At 47.1% G+C, this 21,726-nt stretch overlaps 1 protein-coding gene across 1 annotated transcript in view; it reads left to right on the top strand.

Moving 5' to 3' along the window:
- The window catches only part of MAGI2 (membrane associated guanylate kinase, WW and PDZ domain containing 2), a 1,194,001-nt gene that overhangs the window by 1,151,325 nt on the left and 20,950 nt on the right, over positions 1–21,726 (top strand). Inside the window, exon 21 of the mRNA XM_077807869.1 lies at positions 11,846–11,984. Within this exon, the coding sequence (XP_077663995.1) occupies positions 11,846–11,984 (139 nt within the window). The remainder of the gene's footprint in view (positions 1–11,845; positions 11,985–21,726) is intronic.

Genomic DNA, 21,726 nt, shown 5'->3' with positions numbered 1-21,726 from the left:
ATGCCATGGAAAAAATGAATAATGTTTATTTTTATGCTTACACATTATAGGAATACAATACAGTAGCATTTTATTCATTAATTTAATCATGTCAGTAGATAAATTAGTGGATTCTGATAGGTATTTATCTCGACTAGTACTAAAAATTTCTCCAGAGCTACATTTTTTTAAAAAAGAAACATCACATCAAATTAATGCTTGTGAAAGTTTCCAGATTCTTAGCCCTGGAGACTGCATTTCCACAGAATAAGTACAGCACAGACAGCAGCCATGCAAGCTTCCCATAGTGACCTGCCAATGAGCTTCATGCTGAAGCGGGTGGGAATATTTTGAGGGAGGGGAAAATAACTCATTCATGCCTTGGCCTTTTAGTTGAGACTGCTAAGAAGGTTACAAATCACTGTTAGTGCCAATTGCGGGGGTGGTTATTGTGCTGCAATGCTTGCCTGCTGGGAACTGGAATGAGCCCACTAACTCATTTCACATAGGCCATCAAACAGCCATCAGATGGGCTGCTTTCATTATAACTGTGCGTGCAGCTCCCGTGTAAAGCTGTTTTTAAAGAAAAAAATTGACGTAAAAGACTGGAAGCCACAATCTGTGGCTTTATGATGCTAAAATATTGAATTCCAAGGGCTTACATTCTCCAAACCCTGCATGCTATCTGTGCCTTTGAAAACTGGGAATTGGGGTGCAAGTGCTCTTGTGGGCTGCCATACAAAAATTACACCACATGACATGTTAGTACCAGACACTAATTCTCCAGGCATTTGAGGTTCGGTTCAGCTAAGCATCCAATGAGGTGGGGATGTTTAGCTAAACCATTTAGGAACTATCCAGATCATTTTATACCCTCCTCACTTAACACCCCTCCTTTCTTCACAGGCCTCACATGACAAACACAGAAAATTACCCTTCCTTCTACAGGCCCTGCCTCTCCCGCGGCCTTGAGAAGTCTTCTGACTTGAGATTCCTCCCTCTATGCACATCCTCTGTGGGTACCAAACTGGCCCAACCCTGCTCCTGCTGCTTGTTGGTAGGGTGGGACCAGCCTGCAGCACTCCATTTCCCCCATGTAATATCAACTTCTGGGGGCAGCCAGCCAGCCCACTGCCTCCTTACCTCTGCAACAGAACAACACCAGGTTCTTCCAGTCCCGGCTTGTGTAACTGCACACTAGTATGTTTACAGGCTGGGTTGGAGACGCCCAGGCTATACGAGGCTGGTGTGTTAAACAAGCCATTCTCACAACATAATTTAATTTGTGGACAAAGAAAGAATGCCGTCTAGTGTAAAAGCACAGGGGCCCAGATCCACAAAGGGACTTAGCTCAACTTAAGATTGTAGTGTACACATGCCCTAGGTTAGGTCAATTTACAGCCACCACAGTAATTATGGCAATGGCTGATAGCCACGCTACCCTCGTTCTGTTTGTGGTGCACATCCTCACGAGGAGCGCTTCTACTGGCTGAAGAGGGGCAGTGTGAGGGTCTGAGAGCCAGGGCTGTTAGCTTCACACAGCTCCCCACCGGGAATCCAGCTGCCCCCCAGGGTAGGGCTTCTCACCTCCAGCAGGGAGATCCACGCCTGGAGGCCAGTCAGCTGCCATGCTCCCAGCGGGGAGCCGAGAGCCGGGTGGGAGGGGGCATGCCTCTGGTGGATGTGGAGTTATGATATCAGTGTAGTAGGGCTCTTCCATTGGCAGGAGTGAGGCAGTCGTGTGTACGCTGACATAAGCTGCCTTACATCGACCTAACTGTATAGTGCAGACAGTGATAAGCTGCCAAAATCTTAACAACAGGTTCCCTCCTCACCCCACGAGGGGGTCGTTGCCCACCCCTGCCCCCCGGGACTCCTGCCCCATCCAACCCTTCCGTGTTCCTTGACACACACCCCCCAGAACCCCTGCCCCATCCACCCTCCTCCCCTGTCCCCTGACTGCCCCCAGAACCGGGCAGGAGGGTCTCGTGGGCCACCGTAGTGGGTGCCCACCCCACCCCTAAGAGCCAGAGGCACCTGCCGGGGGGCAAGGTGGGGAGTCCCAGCGGTTCTTACCTGGGGCAGCTCCCAGGAAGCATCCGGCAGGTCTCTCTGGTTCCTAGGAGCAGGGGAGCATAGCTAGGTGGGGAGCAGAGGGAGCGGCTGTTCCCTCACTGATCACATCAAAAGTGGCGCCTTAGGCGCCGAATCCCTGGGTGCTCCGGGGCTGGAGCACCCATGGGGAAAATTGGTGGGTGCAGAGCACCCACCGGCAGCTCCCCGCCCGGCCCCAGCTCACCTCACCTCACCTCTGCTCCTCCCCTGAACGCGCCGCCCCGCTCTGCTTCTCCGTGCCTGCCATGCCCAGCTTCCCGTGAATCAGCTGTTCAGCGGGAAGCCGGGGAGGGCTGAGAAGCAGGCCGCGGCTTCCCGCTCAGGCTGAGGGTGGCAGAGGTGAACTGGGGCGGGGAGCAGTTCCCTTGCGCACCCCCCACCCCCGGGTTACCTGCTGCGGTACAGGCGGCCCTCCTTGCGCCCCTCCCGCGCCCGAGCTCACCTCCGCTTTGCCTCCCTGGGCCTGAGCAGGAAGCTGCCTCTTGCTTCTCAGCCTGCCCCGGCTTCCTGGGCGAACAGCTGATTCGCGGGAAGCCTGGGCCAGTGGAGAAGCAGAGCGGGGCGGCGCATTCAGGGGAGGAGGCAGAGGCGGAGCGGAGGTGAGGTGAGCTGGGGTCGGGGGTGGGGCGGGGAGCTGCTGGTGGGTGCTCTGCACCCACCAAATTTTCCCCCGGGTGCTCCAGCGCTGGAGCACCCATGGAGTCGGTGCTGAAGGCACCACCTTTGGCCGGTTAAATTTAGAAGCCCTCGCAGAACAACCAGTTCTAAAAGGGCTTCTAAATTTAACAACCGGTTCTAGCGAACCGGTGTGAACCGGCTCCAGCTCACCACTGAGTGCAGACCAGGCCTTAGGCATAGCAATGCTGATTGTCACAATGCCTAACTTGTAGGCGCCTAGAAAATCCAGTAGGCATGCTAAGAGGCAGCCTACCCAATTGGGCCCCATGGGTTAAATGGACGTTCCCTGGTTCATGGATCACTCTGGAGTTAGGCAGGAAATAGATGCCTGAGCGCCTCGAATGAGACATCAGTGCACATGCTCCGAGGCAGAAACTCTGGCAGCTAGGGAACTTCTACTGCAAAAACTTAGGCACTGATTGAGTTTAGGTGTTTTCAGTGTTAGGCGGCAGCCAAGCGGGAGTTTTGTGACTCAAAGTGGAGGCTAAAACTTGGACATAGGCACCTAAGCCTGGGAGTTAGATGCTTAAATACCTTTGTGGCTCTGCGCCAGAGTGACTAAATGTACAATGGCAGTGTTGGTACATTAACCTATAAACTTTGTATACGTTTTTAAGACATCCAAGTGGAAAAGGGTTGCTCTGTGGCCAGAGGTGAAAGTAAGCTGGTCCGGTCCGGCGTTCCAGCAGGAGCCAGTACGCCAGGCCAGACCGGACCGGACCGGCTTCCCTGGCTGTGATTTAAAGGGCCCAGTGCTCCTGCCATTGCGAGGAGCCCCGGGCCCATTAAATCACCTCCGGAGCTCCATCAGTGGGGCTTGGGTGGCACTTTAAAGGGCCCAGGGCTCCCCGCAGTGGCAGGACCGCTGGGCCCTTTAAAGCACCGCCGGAGCCCAGCTGCCAGAGCCAGGCTCTGGTGGGGATTTAAAGGGCCCAGAGTTCTGGCCGCTGCAGGGAGCCCAAGGCCCTTTAAAGCACCACCGGAGCTCTGGCAGTGGGGCTCGGGCGGGGCTCCCCGCAGTGGCCGGAGCACCAGGCCCTTTAAATCCCCACCTGAGCCCGGCTGCGTGAGCCCCGGGGCTCTGGCAGCCGCGCTCCAGCACGGATTTAAAATGCTCAGACCTCTATGGCGGCTGGGAGCCCCGGACCCTTTAATTCACCCCTGAGCCCCAGGGCTCCCAGCCGCCTCTGCAGAGGGGTGATTTAAAGGCCCCAGGGCTCCCAGCCAGAGCCCCAGGGCCTTTAAATTGCCTCTTCTGGTTGAGGCCACACCCCCACTCAGGACTCCAGGGTACCAGTAAATCCTTTAAGTTACTTTCACCCCTGTCTGTGGCTGAGGTCTCATGCAATAGGCAGGACAGGTGTATACCTTCCTGAGAGACAGCTGAGTTTTGCAGAAATGCCACTTTACAGTAACAGTCAGATTTTCAAACAGCTCCCATATGAAGTGGCAAGATGTTCAAAGGCATTGGGCCGGCAGCACTTTCCATTGCTCTCAATAGGAACTGCTGGGCGATGAGCACTCTTTGAAATCTGGCCACTTCATTTAGGAGCCTAAATGAGAACTGAGCTCTCTTGAAAATCTGGACCAACTGCCCCAACAAAGTTTTGTAGGGGACCAATTTTCCCCTTGAGCTGTTAATTAGTGGGACTAGGATGTTGGCCCTTTTAAAACTTCTCATGTTGTTTTATAGTACATTCTTTTATATTTTAAAAAAGTTGAAAACTCCCGAGTGACTCAGCTACCTGCTGCCTGTGTTGAAAGAAATATTTTAATCCATTAAATATATAAAAGGTTATTTTAATAGCAAGTTATTTTCTTCAATATGGCCAATGAGACCAAAACAAAGGCAACCAGCGGGGCAGCGGTGGAATGTGATATTAACTTAACCTTTTTCCATATTAAAATGGATTAAAATCTCTGGCCACTCAGGAGTGCAGAAGAGTTGCTATGGGCTTTACAAGAAGGACTGTACTCTGAACCATAATTTTCCTGAGTGCCCACCTAAAAAGGGTTTTAATCAAGGAGTTTTAAAAACATCTCCTCCGTTTTATCTACACTGGCACTTCTCATGACATCAGACAGTCTTCACAGTCTCTCTGTATTCCTCCCTACAATAGCTTTGGTACAGTCACTTTAAAATTAGATACACATGACCAGCAGTCAAGTACCTCCCACTGTGAGAAGGCTCTAGATGCAGGCAAATGGAATTCTGATCCTGTTGAGCTATAACAAAGCAGACAAGCTGTCCTAGCACTGATAAATGCTATTATTTAACCTACACAGCTGTTTTCCAAGTGATTCTTCCTGAGTCACTGATCTTCAGCAACTGCATCTTGTTTATATTGCCACTGCTCCTTCAGATGTCATCCTATGTTGTATTTTGGAATTTGGTTACAGGCAAAATGAACTGGTGGTTTCTTCAGCACAGCTGCAAAACATTAACGAAATGGCTGATGTGCTGCTGATAGCATGCTCACCGACCTGACGCTTGGCCACGTTGCTGGTATAACTGTCCTGCAAAATGAGGGGGAGGCTGTGTAATTCCAGGATTGCATGAACTGCATCAGATTTGCTTTTATATACTCTTTCTCTACCAATTTCTGACCAGATATGGCTGAAAGTAATCTCTACCCTACTCACTGAGAAGATGTGAAGTCTCTGCGAAGGTCAGCTCTTCTCAGTAAGACAGTGGTAGCAGAGTCAAATAGGTACCAAAACTGGGAGGGTGACAGGAGTGTGGGGAGTGTGAGTGGCTATGGATCAGACATATTACAAAGGGGTTTGTACTGTACATATAGGCTATGCAAATACTTATTTTTACATGTGATGTACTTTAGGCTGTAAAATCTGGAAAAGATTTGATACTCCTGAGAGCTGGTGCAGAGTGTTATTCATATGAGCATAAGATAAAAGTGATAAGCAGAAACCTTTGGGAACCTGATCCTGCATTAATGAGTGTGCTGCTGCATAGCCATCAGCCCTAGTTACTCTCTAGCATTTGGTCAGTTTGCTTAGCCCTCTGGTCACTCCCTCGCTGTCTCTGGCTTTCCTCAGTCCCACTACCCCTTGCATTGTGGGAACAGGGACAAACAAAAGGGAAGAGGAGCAGCACAAGCCTGCAGGTCCTGTGTCTGTACCACTTTAAGGGTATGTCTACACTACGAAATTAGGTCGAATTTATAGAAGTCGGTTTTTTAGAAATCGTTTTGTTTTTATATAGTCGATTGTGTGTGTGTCCCCACACAAAATGCTCTAAGTGCATTAAGTGCATTAACTCGGCGGAGTGCTTCCACAGTACCGAGGCTAGAGTCGACTTCCAGAGTGTTGCACTGTGGGTAGCTATCCCACAGTTCCTGCAGTCTCCGCTGCCCATTGGAATTCTGGGTTGAGATCCCAATGCCTGATGGGGCAAAAAACATTGTCGCGGGTGGTTCTGGGTACATGTCGTCAGCCCCCCCCCGCCTCCCCCCCATGAAAGCAAAGGCAGACAATTGTTTCGTGCCTTTTTTCCTGGGTTACCTGTGCAGACGCCATACCACGGCAAGCATGGAGCCCGCGCAGCTCACTGTCACCGTACGTCTCCTGGGTGCTGGCAGACGCGGTACTGCATTGCTACACAGCAGCAGCAACCCGTTGCCTTGTGGCAGCAGACGGTGCAATAGGCCTGAAAACCATCGTCATCGTGTCCAAGGTACTCCTGGCTGCCTCGGTAAGGTTGGTCAGGAGCACCTGGGCAGACATGGGCCCAGGGACTAAATTAGGAGTGACTCGACCAGGTTATTCTCTTTAGTCCTCAGGCAGTCCTATTGCACCATCTTCTGCCAGGCAGGCAGGAGATGTGGATGGTTTGCAGTCCTACTGCACCGTCTGCTGCCAGCCAAAGATGTGGAAGATGGAGTGGATCAAAACAAGAAACAGACCAGATTTGTTTTGTATTCATTTGCTCCCCCCTCCCTCCCTCCGTGAAATCAATGGTCAACAATCGTTTTGGTGAGGTCTGTCAGGGGTACCTTGAAAACTTTAATGGAGATTCAGTCATGCCTGAAATACCAGAGGGAGGGAAAGCTTAGTGGGTTGAGCATTGGCCTGCTAAATCCAGGGTTTTGAGTTCAATCCTTGAGGGGGCCATTCTATGTGAGAGTTGTTTTTGTTTCTCCTTGATGTAAAGCAACCCCCTTTGTTGATTTTAATTCCTTATAAGCCATGCCATCAGTCGCCCTCCATCAGAGCAACAGCAGAAAATCGTTTCGCTCCTTTTTTCTGTGCAGACACCATACCACGGCAAACATGGAGCCTGCTCAGATCACTCTGGCAATTAGGAGCACATTAAACACCACGCACATTATCCAGCAGTATATGCAGTACCAGAACCTGGCAAAGCGAAACCGGGCGAATAGGCGACGTCAGCACGGTGACGAGAGTGATGAGGACATGGACACAGACTTCTCTCAAAGCACGGGCCCTGGCAATGTGGGCATCATGGTGCTAATGGGGCAGGTTCATGTGGTGGAATGCCGACTCTGGGCCCGGGAAACAAGCACAGACTGGTGGGACCGCATAGTGTTGCAGGTCTGGGACGATTCCCAGTGGCTGCAAAACTTTCGCATGCGTAAGGGCACTTTCATGGAACTTTGTGACTTGCTTTCCCCTGCCCTGCAGTGCAAGAATACCAAGATGAGAGCAGCCCTCACAGTTCACAAGCAAGTGGCGATAGCCCTCTGGAAGCTTGCAACGCCAGACAGCTACTGGTCAGTGGGAATCAATTTGGAGTGGGCAAATCTACAGTGGGGGGCTGCTGTGATGCAAGTAGCCAACGCAATCAAAGATATGCTGATATCAAGGGTAGTGACCTTGGGAAATGTGCAGATCATAGTGGATGGCTTTGCTGCAATGGGATTCCCTAACTGTGGTGGGGCCATAGATGGAACCCATATCCCTATCTTGGCACCGGAGCACCAAGCCGGCGAGTACATAAACCACAAGGGGTACTTTTCAATAGTGCTGCAAGCACTAGTGGATAACAAGGGACTTTTCACCAACATCAGCGTGGGATGGCGGGGAAAGGTACATGACGCTCGCATCTTCAGGAACTCTGGTCTGTTTCAAAAGCTGCAGGAAGGGATTTTATTCCCAGACCAGAAAATAACCGTTGGGGATGTTGAAATGCCTTGGGGACCCAGCCTACCCCTTAATGCAATGGCTCTTGAAGCCATACACAGGCAGCCTGGACAGTAGTCACGAGCTGTTCAACTACAGGCTGAGCAAGGCAGAACGGTGGTGGAATGTGCATTTGGACATTTAAAAGCGCACTGGCACAGTTTACTGACTCGCTTAGACCTCAGCGAAACCAATATTCCCACTGTTATTACTGCTTGCTGTGTGCTCCACAATATCTGTGAGAGTAAGGGGGAGACGTTTATGGCGGGGTGAGAGGTTGAGGCAAATCGCCTGGCTGCTGGTTACGCGCAGCCAGACACCAGGGCGGTTAGAAGAGCACAGGAGGGCGCGGTATGCATCAGAGAAGCTTTGAAAACCAGTTTCATGACTGGCCAGGCTACAGTGTGAAAGTTCTGTTTGTTTCTCCTTGATGAAACCCCCCGCCTCTTGGTTCACTCTGATTCCCTGTAAGCTAACCACCCGTCCCTCCTCCCTTCGATCACCACTTGCAGAGGCAATAAAGTCACTGTTGCTTCACATTCATGCATTCTTTATTCATTCATCACACAAACAGGGGGATAACTGCCAAGGTAGCCTGGGAGCGGTGGTGGAGGAGAGAAGCACCGGGCGGGGTGGTGGAGGAGGGAAGTACAAGGCTACAGAGCACTTTAAAAGTTTAAAACTTTAAGACTTATTGAATGCCAGCCTTCTGTTGCTTGGGCAATCCTCTGGGGTGGAGTGGCTGAGTGGCCAGAGGCCCCCGCACTGTGTTCTTGGGTGTCTGGGTGTGGAGGCTATGGAATTTGCGGAGGAGGGCGGTTGGTTACACAGGGGCTGTAGCAGCGATCTTTACTCCAGCTGCCTTTCCTGCAGCTCAACCATATGCTGGAGCATATTAGTTTGAGCCTCCAGCAGCCTCAGCATTGAATCCTGCCTCCTCTCATCACGCTGCCGCCACATTTGAGCTTCAGCCCACCACTTACTCTCTTCAGCCCGCCACCTCTCCTCCCAGTCATTTTGTGCTTTCCTGCACTCTGACACTGTCTGCCTCCATGCATTTGTCTGTGCTCTGTCAGTGTGGGAGGACAGCATGAGCTCAGAGAACATTGCATTGCGAGCGCGTTTTTTTTCGCCTTCTAATCTTCACTAGCCTCTGGGAAGGAGAAGATCTTGTGATTCTTGAAACACATGCAGCTGGTGGAGAAAAAAAAGGGACAGTGGTATTTAAAAAGACACATTTTATAGAACAATGGGTACACTCTTTCACAGTAAACCTTGTTGTTAACATTACATACATAGCACATGTGCTTTCGTTCCAAGATCGTACTTTGCCTCCCCCCACCACGTGGCTAGCCCCTCACCCCTCCCCGTGGCTAACAGCGGGGAACATTTCTGTTCAGCCACAGGCAAACGGCCCAGCAGGAACAGGCACCTCTGAATGTCCCCTTAAGAAAAGCCCCCCATTTCAACCAGGTGACCCTGAATGATGTCACTCTCCTGAGGATAACACAGAGAGAGAAAGAACAGATGTTATTTGAATAACAGCAAACATACACTGCAATGCTTTGTTCTACAATGTTTCCCGAGTACGTGCTACTGGCCTGGAGTGGTAAAGTGTCCTACCATGGTGGACGGAATAAGGCTGCCCTCCCCAGAAACCTTTTGCAAAGGCTTTGGGAGTACATCCAGGAGAGCCGCGAATGCCAGGGCAAATTAATCATTAAACATGCTTGCTTTTAAACCATGTATAGTATTTTAAAAGGTACACGCACCAGAGGTCCCTTCTCCGCCTGGCGGGTCCGGAAGGCAGCCATGGATGGGTTTGGGGGGTACTGGCTCCAGGTCCAGGGTGAGAAACAGTTCCTTGCTGTCAGGAAAACCAGTTTCTCCGCTTGCTTGCTGTGAGCTATCTTCCTCGTCCCCAAAACCTGCTTCCGTGTTGCCTCCATCTCCGTTGAAGGAGTCAAACAACATGGCTGTGGTAGTGGTGGCTGAACCCCCTAAAATGGCATGCAGCTCATCATAGAAGCGGCATGTTTGGGGCTTTGACCCGGAGCGGCCGTTTGCCTCTCTGGTTTTCTGGTAGGCTTGCCTCAGCTCCTTAAGTTTCATGTGGCACTGCTTCGGGTCCCTGTTATGGCCTCTGTCCTTCATGCCCTAGGAGATTTTGACAAATGTTTTGGCATTTTGAAAACTGGAACGAAGTTCTGATAGCACAGATTCCTCTCCCCATACAGCGATCAGATCCCGTACCTCCCGTTTGGTCCACGCTGGAGCTCTTTTGCGATTCTGGGACTCCATCATGGTCACCTCTGCTGTTGAGCTCTGCATGGTCACCTCTGCTGACGAGCTCTGCACTTACCTGCAGCTTGCCACACTGGCCGAACAGGAAATTGAAATTCAAAAGTTCACGGGCCTTTTCCTGTCTACCTGGCCAGTGTACCTGAGTTGAGAGTGCTGTCCAGAGCGGTCACAATGGAGCACTCTGGGATAGCTCCCGGAGGCCAGTACTGTCTAATTGCATCCACAGTACCCCAAATTCGACCCGGCAAGGCCGATTTCAGCGCTAATCCCCTTGTCGGGGTTGGAGTAAGGAAATTGATTTTAAGAGCCCTTAAAGTCGAAAAAAAGGGCTTCGTCGTGTGGATGGGTGCAGGGTTAAATCGATTTAACGCTGCTAAATTCAACTTCAACTCCTAGTGTAGACCAGGGCTGAGGCACCAAACGTCAGGACAGGCAGGACTTGATACTAGATCCATTCAAGGCAGCTGAAGCTAAAAAAGAGAGCTGCTGGTAGCCAGCCAGAGAGCACCAGGCTGGGGCCAAAACAAAGAGCCCTACACCAATTAGGAGCCTCAAGATCTTCAGAAGTTAGATAAGTATCCACTTACCTGAATTAAACCCTAGGTTCAAATCTCTTATAGTTTCCCCATTACTGCTAAGATTAATATACCACAGGCAAGAGAAAAAATTAATGTCTTAGAAACGGCTGTGAAATGTATGCCAATTTGCATCCACGTTTCAATTTTGAGTAGTGACAGATTCCTTTAATAAAACTAATTATTAAATAACCCAACTGCTTCAAAAGAACATGAAACATGAACAAATTAATCCCCACAACACCTCTTGTGCGGCTGGTAAGTAAATTGCCCCACTTTATGGAAAAGGACACAAAGGCTGACAGAAATAATAATGAACCTGACTGTGGACATCAGTCAAATGGCAAATCAGTGGCAACAGAGCTAGAATTAGAACTCATTGGTCCCAGTATAGTTCTCGGGTTATTAGGCTGTACTAGCTCATCGTTTAGAAAGAGCAGGGCAGGTTTTTTATGAATGTACAATTCAATATATGATCTCACAAGTACCATGATGTTTCTATTTAACCTACAAAATAATTAGCTTGGGACACCAAACTTTCCTAATTTACTTAACATTAGCACTTCAAATGGTACTTTAAAATGGGATGATGCTCACTGAACATGATTTGGATATCAGCACTGAGAGGCCAGTGTACCTGTACCATGAACTTCAGGGGCCTGTGTGACAAGCCAATACAGTACCGCTTTCAGTGATAATCAATCCAGTAAAGCACAGAAAAGATTTAAAAGTTCCCAGTGACTCCAGCACATCAAGCAGTTCAAAAAAACCTTTCTTGTATAGAAGGCATGAGACATGTTACTACCATAATACATGAATTTTAGCAAAAGATGAGCAACATCCTATTCCATACTCAGAATCCATTCTATGGGTTATTAAGTCTGGTGATAATATCCTTCAGCTAGATAGGAACAAATGTACCCTGATGTCTGCCTTTCATTCAGGTAACCTGTGATCCACTGAATATGCCTATTTTTTTAAATGTTCATTTTGTTGCAATTTTTGCCTGACTTGATATTTTTCTTACCTGACAGGTAGGGGATCAAATAATTGAAATCAATGGGGAAAGTACAAGGGACATGACACATGCCAGAGCAATAGAGCTAATCAAGTCTGGTGGCAGGAGAGTGCGGCTCTTATTAAAGCGCGGAACAGGCCAGGTTCCGGAATATGGTGGGTTTTCATTATTTTTCTTTCTCTGTGTGTGTGTGTGTGTGTTTAAATTACATGTATTGTATACTAAGTATCAATTACACATTTAGGTCCCAGCACTTAAGCATGTGCATAAGTCCACCCATATTTAGGAAACCGCTTAAGTATGTGCTTCAGTGCTTTCTTGTACTGGTGCGGAAGATATGAACACATCATTTTCAACTATGCCAACCCTGTATAGGCAATGCTTAAAATATATCTACTGGTAGGAGCACTTTGAACTCTTTAGCGACATCTCTGAGTGTGCTAGGAGTTGCTGATGCATTCTTATTATCTTGTTTGATAAAACAGTCTCTTCTAATACACTTCTATTGGTATTTCTCTGTACATTTGGAGACATAGGGGCTGACCCCCCCTCCCATCATTCAATGGCAAAACTCCCACTGACTTCAGTTGTGCAAGAGTGAGCCCATAATGTTCATTTTACAATTTATTTCTTAAGCTTTCTCATTTATCAGACAACTGAGAATTTACATGGATGACGTAACGAAAGTCAATTCTGAATAAAGAGACAATATTTGCTCTTTTGGAAGTTGTAATAGGCCGCTTTAATATTATTTTTAAATATTGTTTTGTGTTTGTATTTCCTTGGAATTTTTTCTGTTCCAACTTTTTAAAAGGCTTCTAAAAAGTGTGTATAATTTTAGGAAATATTGAAACATATTAGTTACCTGACAGGCTGCAATGGTGTATGTTATATAAGTATGTATTTAGTGATATCTTGAAACGTATGCGAATATATCAATGCACATTTAGCCTCAAATCCTGAAAACATTTACTCATGCTTAAATTTACCACCATAAGAAATCTATGGGTCTACTCAGAGTGGTAAAGTTAAGCCTGTTCATAAGTATTTGCAGGATTTAGGTCCTTACAGAGGTTTACAAATTAATTTTATTTCCCTCTGGTCCATAGTGATTCCTCTGAAGTCATTACCACCAATATGTATGTGTGGTATGAACTATTACATACAATGCAGAAAAACATAAGAACTGCAGACTTATATAGATCCCTTAATAAAATCCCAGAGCTTTAAGAAAATAAATAATAAGCTAATAGCCTTGATAAGCAAAGTTTAGTCTAACAATCAGTTTTAAAGTTCTGTTGTAGTCCACTATAGTGTCTCCAAGTAAAATACAGCAATGCCAAGACAAGGAACATGATAGCTAAAAGCCCTAGCACTCTAGAAATATATAACTGAATAGCATCAGCAAGACATAGGGTACGGGCAAGGACTGATGATACATTATGATAAATTCTGTAAAATAAATAGTAGAAAGTTCAGAATGAACCTTAACCTGAAGCAACAAGAATTTAAAATAACCAAAGGCCTTTGTAATTATAAAATAAGTAAAACATGAGGTAAGGGGGTTTGGCTAAACAATCAGAAATTCAGATACTTGTCTGGAATATCTGAACCACTAAGATATATAGAATAGGACCTGAAATTTCAAAAGAAAAGGCTTTTTCATGAGACTTACATTACCTCCTCACACCAGTTGGTCCAAAAATACCATACCCCTCACCCTCTCTAGTGGTATTTTGGCATTTACAGTGTCATTTCCAGACAGAACCAGATAGGAAAATGTAAAGTATTTTTAAATGTAAAAAAAATCTATTTGAGCTCCCAAAATTGTTAGGTTTAGGTTTGATTAAAGGCTCAGATCAATTTCTACATTTTCTGTACTGGTTTGTCATCCCCATACTAAGCACCGCAGTGGGCACTATTAAACACTCTCCGTCAGCCAGTTGTGAAGAACATCTGTCTAGCCATTGTGCAACCTCAGGAGTAGTTAAGAAAACCTCAGAAAAAGTAATATTTTTTTCCAAATGATGGTAAAAATGACCCCAAAGAAAACTTGGACGTTGGAAGCTTGAGGACAAAGTGTTCCTGAGGACATCAAACTAACCAGTAAAAATGTTATTGTTTTTGAACCAAGAATGTGCTGTTGCATAGTAACGAGACTAAAGAGACTTTTTTCATTAAAATAAAACATCAACTCTGTTTCTGCCAGTAGATATTGAGAAAAGAAATGTTTCTTAATAGCCTAAAGTCATAGAATCATAGAATATCAGGGTTGGAAGGGACCTCAGGAGGTCATCTAGTCCAACTCCCTGCTCAAAAGCAGGACCAATCCCCAATTAAATCATCCCAGCCAGGGCTTTGTCAAGCCTGACCTTAAAAACTTCTCAGGAAGGAGATTCTACCACCTCCCTAGGTAACGCATTCCAGTGTTTCACCACCCTCCTAGTGAAAAAGTTTTTCCTAATATCCAACCTAAACCTCCCCCACTGCAACTTGAGACCATTACTCCTTGTCCTGTCCTCTTCTACCACTGAGAATAGTCTAGAACCATCCTCTCTGGAACCACCTCTCAGGTAGTTGAAAGCAGCTATCAAATCCCCCCTCATTCTTTTCTTCTGCAGACTAAACAATCCCAGTTCCCTCAGCCTCTCCTCATAAGTCATGTGTTCCAGACCCCTAATCATTTTTGTTGCCCTTCGCTGGACTCTTTCCAATTTTTCCACATCCTTCTTGTAGTGTGGGGCCCAAAACTGGACACAGTACTCCAGATGAGGCCTCACCAATGTCAAATAGAGGGGGACGATCACGTCTCTCGATCTGCTCGCTGCCCCTACTTATACATCCCAAAATGCCATTGGCCTTCTTGGCAACAAGGGCACACTGCTGACTCATATCCAGCTTCTCGTCCACTGTCACCCCTAGGTCCTTTTCCGCAGAACTGCTGCCTAGCCATTCGGTCCCTAGTCTGTAGCTGTGCATTGGGTTCTTCCGTCCTAAGTGCAGGACCCTGCACTTGTCCTTGTTGAACCTCATCAGATTTCTTTTGGCCCAATCCTCCAATTTGTCTAGGTCCCTCTGTATCCTATCCCTGCCCTCCAGCGTATCTACCACTCCTCCCAGTTTAGTATCATCTGCAAATTTGCTGAGAGTGCAATCCACACCATCCTCCAGATCATTTATGAAGATATTGAACAAAACCGGCCCCAGGACCGACCCCTGGGGCACTCCACTTGACACCAGCTGCCAACTAGACATGGAGCCATTGATCACTACCCATTGAGCCCAACAATCTAGCCAACTTTCTACCTACCTTATAGTGCATTCATCCAGCCCATATTTCTTTAACTTGCTGACAAGAATACTGTGGGAGACCGTGTCAAAAGCTTTGCTAAAGTCAAGAAACAATACATCCACTGCTTTCCCTTCATCCACAGAACCAGTAATCTCATCATAGAAGGCGATTAGATTAGTCAGGCATGACCTTCCCTTGGTGAATCCATGCTGACTGTTCCTGATCACTTTCCTCTCATGTAAGTGCTTCAGGATTGATTCTTTGAGGACCTGCTCCATGATTCTTCCAGGGACTGAGGTGAGGCTGACTGGCCTGTAGTTCCCAGGATCCTCCTTCTTCCCTTTTTTAGAGATTGGCACTACATAGTCATCATAGTGTCAAGAAACCTGCCTCTTCTAGGAAGACTGGTGGGTATCCCAGTCTGTGAATCAATTACATTCAAGTCTCTTGACTTAGTCTTGAAAATTCTGGGTTTGCCTTATATGCAAAAGATCCTTTTTGATTTACAGGATGATTGTGCCTTTAGCAGAACTAGAGAGGTGCTACGTACAAAAGACCAAAAAAAAATTTGAAACTAAGGCATACCAAGAACTTAAGTGATACCAATCAAAGCAGCTTTCAGTCCAGACAAAATAAAAATTAACACTGATAAGAAAGTTATCTGAGAAAGAATAGAACATCAAATAAAAAGACGAGAGCACTAAGTGAAAAAATTAAGGGCCAGATGATCAATTGATGTAACTCAGTATAGCTCTGCTAAAGTCAACTGAACTATGCCGATTTACATTAGCTGAGGATCTGGTCCTAAAAGTGCATCTCAGAAAATACTGTCTGAGATGTGATGCTAGGCAAAACCAAGTGAGGAAGTAAATCTTCTATCTCATCTCAGAGGATGCTGAATTTGCTTTAAACCAAAATCTGAATTGCCATTTCAGAGAGAAAAAAAATCCCTAAATGCAGCCACAAAACCTATGGTCACGCAAAGAGTTCTATCAGAATACCTATGAAAGGGGCAGGGATACAATTAATGCTCTAAAATGGTAGCTGCTTTCACAGCAGGGTGTGCCACAAGAAGCTTAAAAAAGCAGATGTTACATCTCCACTCCAGACCTCAGAACATGTTTGCTGAGGCTAGGGACAGCCAAAGGGACTGAGCCTCCACAAAAAGAGACGTATCATCACCCTCTTCCAAGTCTGAAAAACGCCAGTGTCATACTTTACAACAAATAGTTTGTCAGCAAAGTCCTCCAAATTCCCAGCAAGGCTGTTTTTCAAGAACAAGAAACACTACAATTACTGTCAAGGTGCCTGATCCTGTAATGTGTTGACCACGCTCGACACCCCCATGGACTCCAGAGGATGCTCAGCGCACTGCTATATTGCCTTCCCTAGGGATGCAGGGCATTCAGCACTTCACAGGACCAAGAACAGCCAGTTGCAGCTAGGTCTTCATTACACAAAGACCGCGCATTTCTCAATCATTTATGCATAACATTTCATTAATTCCCCCAGGTTAAAATTATAGGCCAAGATTTTTTTTAAAAAATGGATGGCTAAAGTTATGCTTGTAAATCCATGTTTAAGCCCCTAAAATACGGGCCCAGTTGACTTTAATGGGAGCAGCTGGGAGCACAGCACTTCTAAAAATCTGGCCATGTCAATGAGTGTTCAGCACGTAGTTGCTTTTGAAAAATCCCACTCGGCACTTAGATACCTTTAAAAATCTGGCCCTCTCAGTTTAGGAACCTAAATCTTGACACCCATATCATTAAAGACTTGGCTGTATGTTCAAAACACCCATAAGAGCCACATCTGTGCTGTGCATAAGATCTCAAATGTAGCGGTAAGTAGAGAGCCTTAAAGACAAAGGCCCAGATTTTTAAAGCTATTTAGGTGTTGCTGGCACTTCAGAGGCTAAATTCCATCAACAGTCAATGGGATTTAGACTTCTACGTACCTAAATTCCTTATGAAAATGAGATTTAGATTCCTAAATCAGTTAAGCATTGTGATGCTGAGTGCAGAAACCCCTAAATACCTTTAAAAATCTGGGGCAAAATGTATTAAAATTGTCTCCAAATAAATAAAAATGGAAACGTAGCAGATAAACTAGTAACAAATCACAATCCCGCCACTCAGTTAAGAGCTCTACAAGGGGTGAATGACCTCTGATGATAGAGCCCTCTGGAAAACGAGGTGGGGAGGCACGAAAGAGAACAATACCATTTATCATTGCTGTTATGTTTCTTCATGGGGACCAACTAGTGTTTGTTTTTAGAAATCCACATAAGAAGGTCTCACAGAATCCCCGCAGCACTACTGTAGCACACAGGAATTGCCAGTATTCCATCTATATCCTGTCTGCAGTCTCTTCTGATTGGAGTTTTCCTTTATACAAAGCTACTTTAAAATAGATGAGCATAAACAAGTATTTCAAACTGTTGACTTTTTATAGCTGAATATTACCAACATGGCAAAATGGTGATTTACAGTAAACAGAATAATCTGAAATACACCTCAAACTATTTCCCTATCAATGACACTGCTCCAATAATTGGATTATATTGCCAGTGAATTATGGACCATTCAACTGTTTGTTTTCTTGTTTCTGAGCAGTTGCACAACAAACAGACACTGGGATTTTACGCTGCTTTTTGGTCTTTTATATTGTCTACTCAAATTCTTGCACACACACTCTAGTAATGTAATTGTAATGTAACCTGCAGTTTTATACCTCCCTATGGCCACAGCCAGCCCTACGGCCAGCACAGAGCTCCACTGAAGTCAGTGGGAGTTGGCCCACCTTGATGTCATTGTGGGACTAGGGTTTAAATCACAATCATATATTGCAATGAGTTCATTTTCATAGATTTTAATGGGGGGGGGTTAAAAGTTTTTCTGTTATCTAACCCAAGTCTCCCTTGCTGCAGATTAAGCCCATTACTTCTTGTCCTGCCTTCAGTGGACATGGAGATCAATTGATAACTGTCCTTGTTATAACAACCCTTAATGTATTTGAAGACTAGTAACAGGTTTCCCCCCCCCAGTCCAGCCCAGAAGCTGCAAGGTTGTTGCATGTTTTTAAACCTTCCCTCTGCTGAATTCTAATAGTGAGCATAGCTATGTGAAAAAATTGCAGGATGCTAGAAATATAGTCACCCACCATTCAGTTGAGTATTTAGAGCAAAAATTCACATACATGTGCAGGGACAGAAGTTCCCATGGCAAAGAAACCACCATGATTCTACTGATCGGGAGAAAACAGCTGTGATGTCAGTATTCACTGCATCCCACGTAGGGAGAGTTTGACACCTGAGCAGGGCATGACTATTGCCTCCATGAGGCACAGTTGCAGTGAACAAGGATGTGCTGTACCAGCCAAGGAGCTGGAGTAGCTGCTGGAGGAGACTGTTGAGCTGTCCTTCTGCCTGCCCATTGTTTGAGAGTGGATTACATCCCTCCGACCAGTGCAAAATTCCCTTCCCAAAGCCCACCTATTAAAGCTTCTTGCATGGAGGATGGGGGCAGTGAATTTCATCCTTAAGGAGCAGGGCTTACTAGTATAAAATGTTGTATTTGAAGAGGTTATGGCTAGTTACACCTGGGATTTAGAAGAATGCTAATTTGTTTTGTTTCCTGGTTTCAAGCCAAGCTTTAATATTTTACTTTCTATTGATTTTGCATTTTTTAATGTGGATACATCATTCCTGTGATTTGCTGAAGACATATGTAGCCTCTCCCTCCACCTCAGTGCTTGCTACTTGGGGTAGTTTCTCTCATCTCCTCACATTGGGTTCTTTTTTTTGTGGTGCCTGGTGCCTCCACCCACGGTGCCTCCTGCTGTCCCTTGGGGAAAGGAATAATGTTACCACTGCTGGCAAGGACTATAAAGCCCAGTACACAAGAAACAATAAAGTACATCAACACACAGCAAAGAAATGACACACCCAAAAATAACAGTATAACAAAGGGAGACTTTACTGGGAGCAGGAAAATAGGATCTGAGAAAGGAAAGAGTTAAGGTTAACTAATAAGAACTAACCCTCAACAACTCAATAAATTGCCCATGCCCCAACATTCACCATGCTTCCATCCCCCATCACCCTCCCTGGCACCGTCTCGGGCACATAGCATGCTGAGGGTGAGTCCGGAGATGAGTACTGTAGCACTGTGAAAATTGGCCAGTTGAAACACATGGAAAAACATCCTCTTACAGTGTCTTCACCCCTTGGTGGGACAGGATCCTATCCTGGCTTCCTAGTCTGGTGTCCCATAGAGGTCTTGGCTGGCTCTCAGTAGTCAGGGCCAAACTGGATTACTGCCACTCTGGATGCTGATCTCTGCAGAGCTTGAACTATCTGACCCAGGCACTAGATCCCACAGCAGTTCAAAGACTCTCTTTTTGGGGAAGTAGGAGTTAATCAGAGACTCTCTGAGCTTTTCTGCTTCTTTGTCAGCTCCCAGCTAACTCAAACCTCAGCACTGAAACTAAGGCCTTGTCCACACTACACAGTTTTGTTGGCAAAAGGCAGCTTTTGCCGACAAAACAGTGGAGGTGTACATGCTACAAAGCTACTTTTGGCAGCAAAACTGCTGCTTTGCCAACAAAATAAAACCACCTCGATGAGACGCATACAGCTTTTAGCAGCAAAGTTAACGCAACATACCAACAGCGTAGACCAGAGGTGGGCAAACTTAAGCTCCGGGCTGGGGGGGGGAGGCTAGCCCCCGGCCCCTCCCCTGCTGTCGTCCCCCCCGCAGCCTTAGCTCGCTGTGCTGCCAGCACTCTGGGGGGGGTGTGGCTGCCAGTCCTCCTGCTCTGAGCGGCATGGTAAGGGGGCTAGGAATGGGTGGGTTGGATAAGGGGCAGAGGGTCCCAGGGGAGCAGTCAGGGGACAGGGAGCAGGGGGCGGTTGGATGGGGTGGAGGTTCTGGGTGGGGAGAGGGGTCAGGGGACAGGGGTGGTTGGATAGGTGTGGGAATCCTGGGCGGCTGGGGTGTTGGCTAGGGGGGGGTGGGATCCCAGGGGTGCAGTTAGGGGAAGGGAATCCCAGGAGGGGGTGGTCAGGGGACAAGGAGCAGGGGGGTTGGATGGGTTGGGGGTTCTGAGGGGGGCAGTCAGGGGGCTGGAAGTGGGAGGGGGCCAGGCTGTTTGGGAAGGCACAGCCTTCCCTACTCAGCCCTCCATACAATTTCAGAACCCCGATGTGGCCCTCGGGCCAAAAAGTTTGCCCACCGCTGGTGCAGATGCTGCCGTTTGTTGTATCGCCATAACTGGCCTCTCCCAGTATCCCACAACGGCCGCTGGGACTGCTCTGCTCACTGTTTTAATGCCGCTACCCTGCATCTAGCTACTCAGGCATGTGCCCCTCCCCTTTCAAAGCTCCCAGATTAAGCTTTGACATTCCTCAGCGTGGAGAGCTCACAGAGCTGCTGAGGATGCTGTGGGAGAACTCGGAAGCAATCACAGAGCCATCAATGTAGAATCCTGCTCTCCCCGGAACTAGGAACACAGTGGCGAGCAGACTGGGCGGCTGTGGGTGGGGTTGGGCGGAGGAGACTGCTGTGCTGGGCAGAGCCAGGGGTTGATGGGGCGGGGGGGAGGTGTTCCCCTTCTCCTGCCTCTGGTTGCTCAGGTCACTGATGTCTCATTGGTTGCTGATGTCTGAACGTAAAGAGAGAGCATGCCAACACGCTCTCCCCCCACACAAACTCTGTGTCTCTCACATATAGCCTCCACCCACACACCATCTCTCACATACTTCCCCCAACACACACACTGTTCCTGTCTCGCTCCCACATAGCCAGCCACTTTTCAATTGCAGTGTATCTGGTAAAATGCCCATGGAACGATGGGATTAAGAAACCTGTATCATGTGATGCTGTACCTGCCCCATAAGGCATTGCAAATCCTTCCCAAAGCACCCTGCTGCCAGTTGCACAGTGGGATAGCTACCCACGTGCACTGCTCTCTGGGTCAATGCAAGAGCTGCTAGTATGGATGTGCTCTGCCAACACAAGGACCATAGTGTGGATATGCAAAAGCGGTTTAATTAAAGCGGCATAATTTTTGTCACCAAAACTCTGTAGTGTAGACAAGGCCTAAAACTAGTCTCTGTCTCTGAGTAAGGCTGACTCCTCCCACCGAGGGGCTGAGCAGCCCCTGCTCATCATCATTGGCCCAGAAAACTACTTGTCTACATCTCCCTACGGAGTCCCACACTCTATTCTGTCCCCACTCCTGACTCAAAGCATGCTGGGAAATGGTGTAAGCAGGCTCTGGTAGCCATTACTGTTGTAGTACATAGGGTAGGTCCCCCTAGAAGTTCAGTCCAGAGTTCCATGAGCTTCCAAACTCCAATTGTGGGTTACACATACAACTTCCACGCACAGGCAAAACTCTGTTGTAAGTTCTATCGACCCCAGACAGTTTCCATTGAAGTCTATGGGAGTCTTTCCTGGAAGATGAATCAGGCCCTGAATGACTTAAAAATGACTGTCCTAGAATTTGCAACAGGAAGTATACAGTTTAAACAATTCCTACCTCCTGAACTTTAATTTCAGTTTCTGATTTCATGTTTTTTGCAAGTAGTTCAGTTTTTCATC

This window comes from Eretmochelys imbricata, chromosome 1, assembly GCF_965152235.1.
Source record: "Eretmochelys imbricata isolate rEreImb1 chromosome 1, rEreImb1.hap1, whole genome shotgun sequence".
Classification (NCBI taxonomy): domain Eukaryota; kingdom Metazoa; phylum Chordata; order Testudines; family Cheloniidae; genus Eretmochelys; species Eretmochelys imbricata.
Note: the sequence above shows the minus strand (reverse complement) of the source record. Positions and strands in the feature narration are given on the sequence as shown.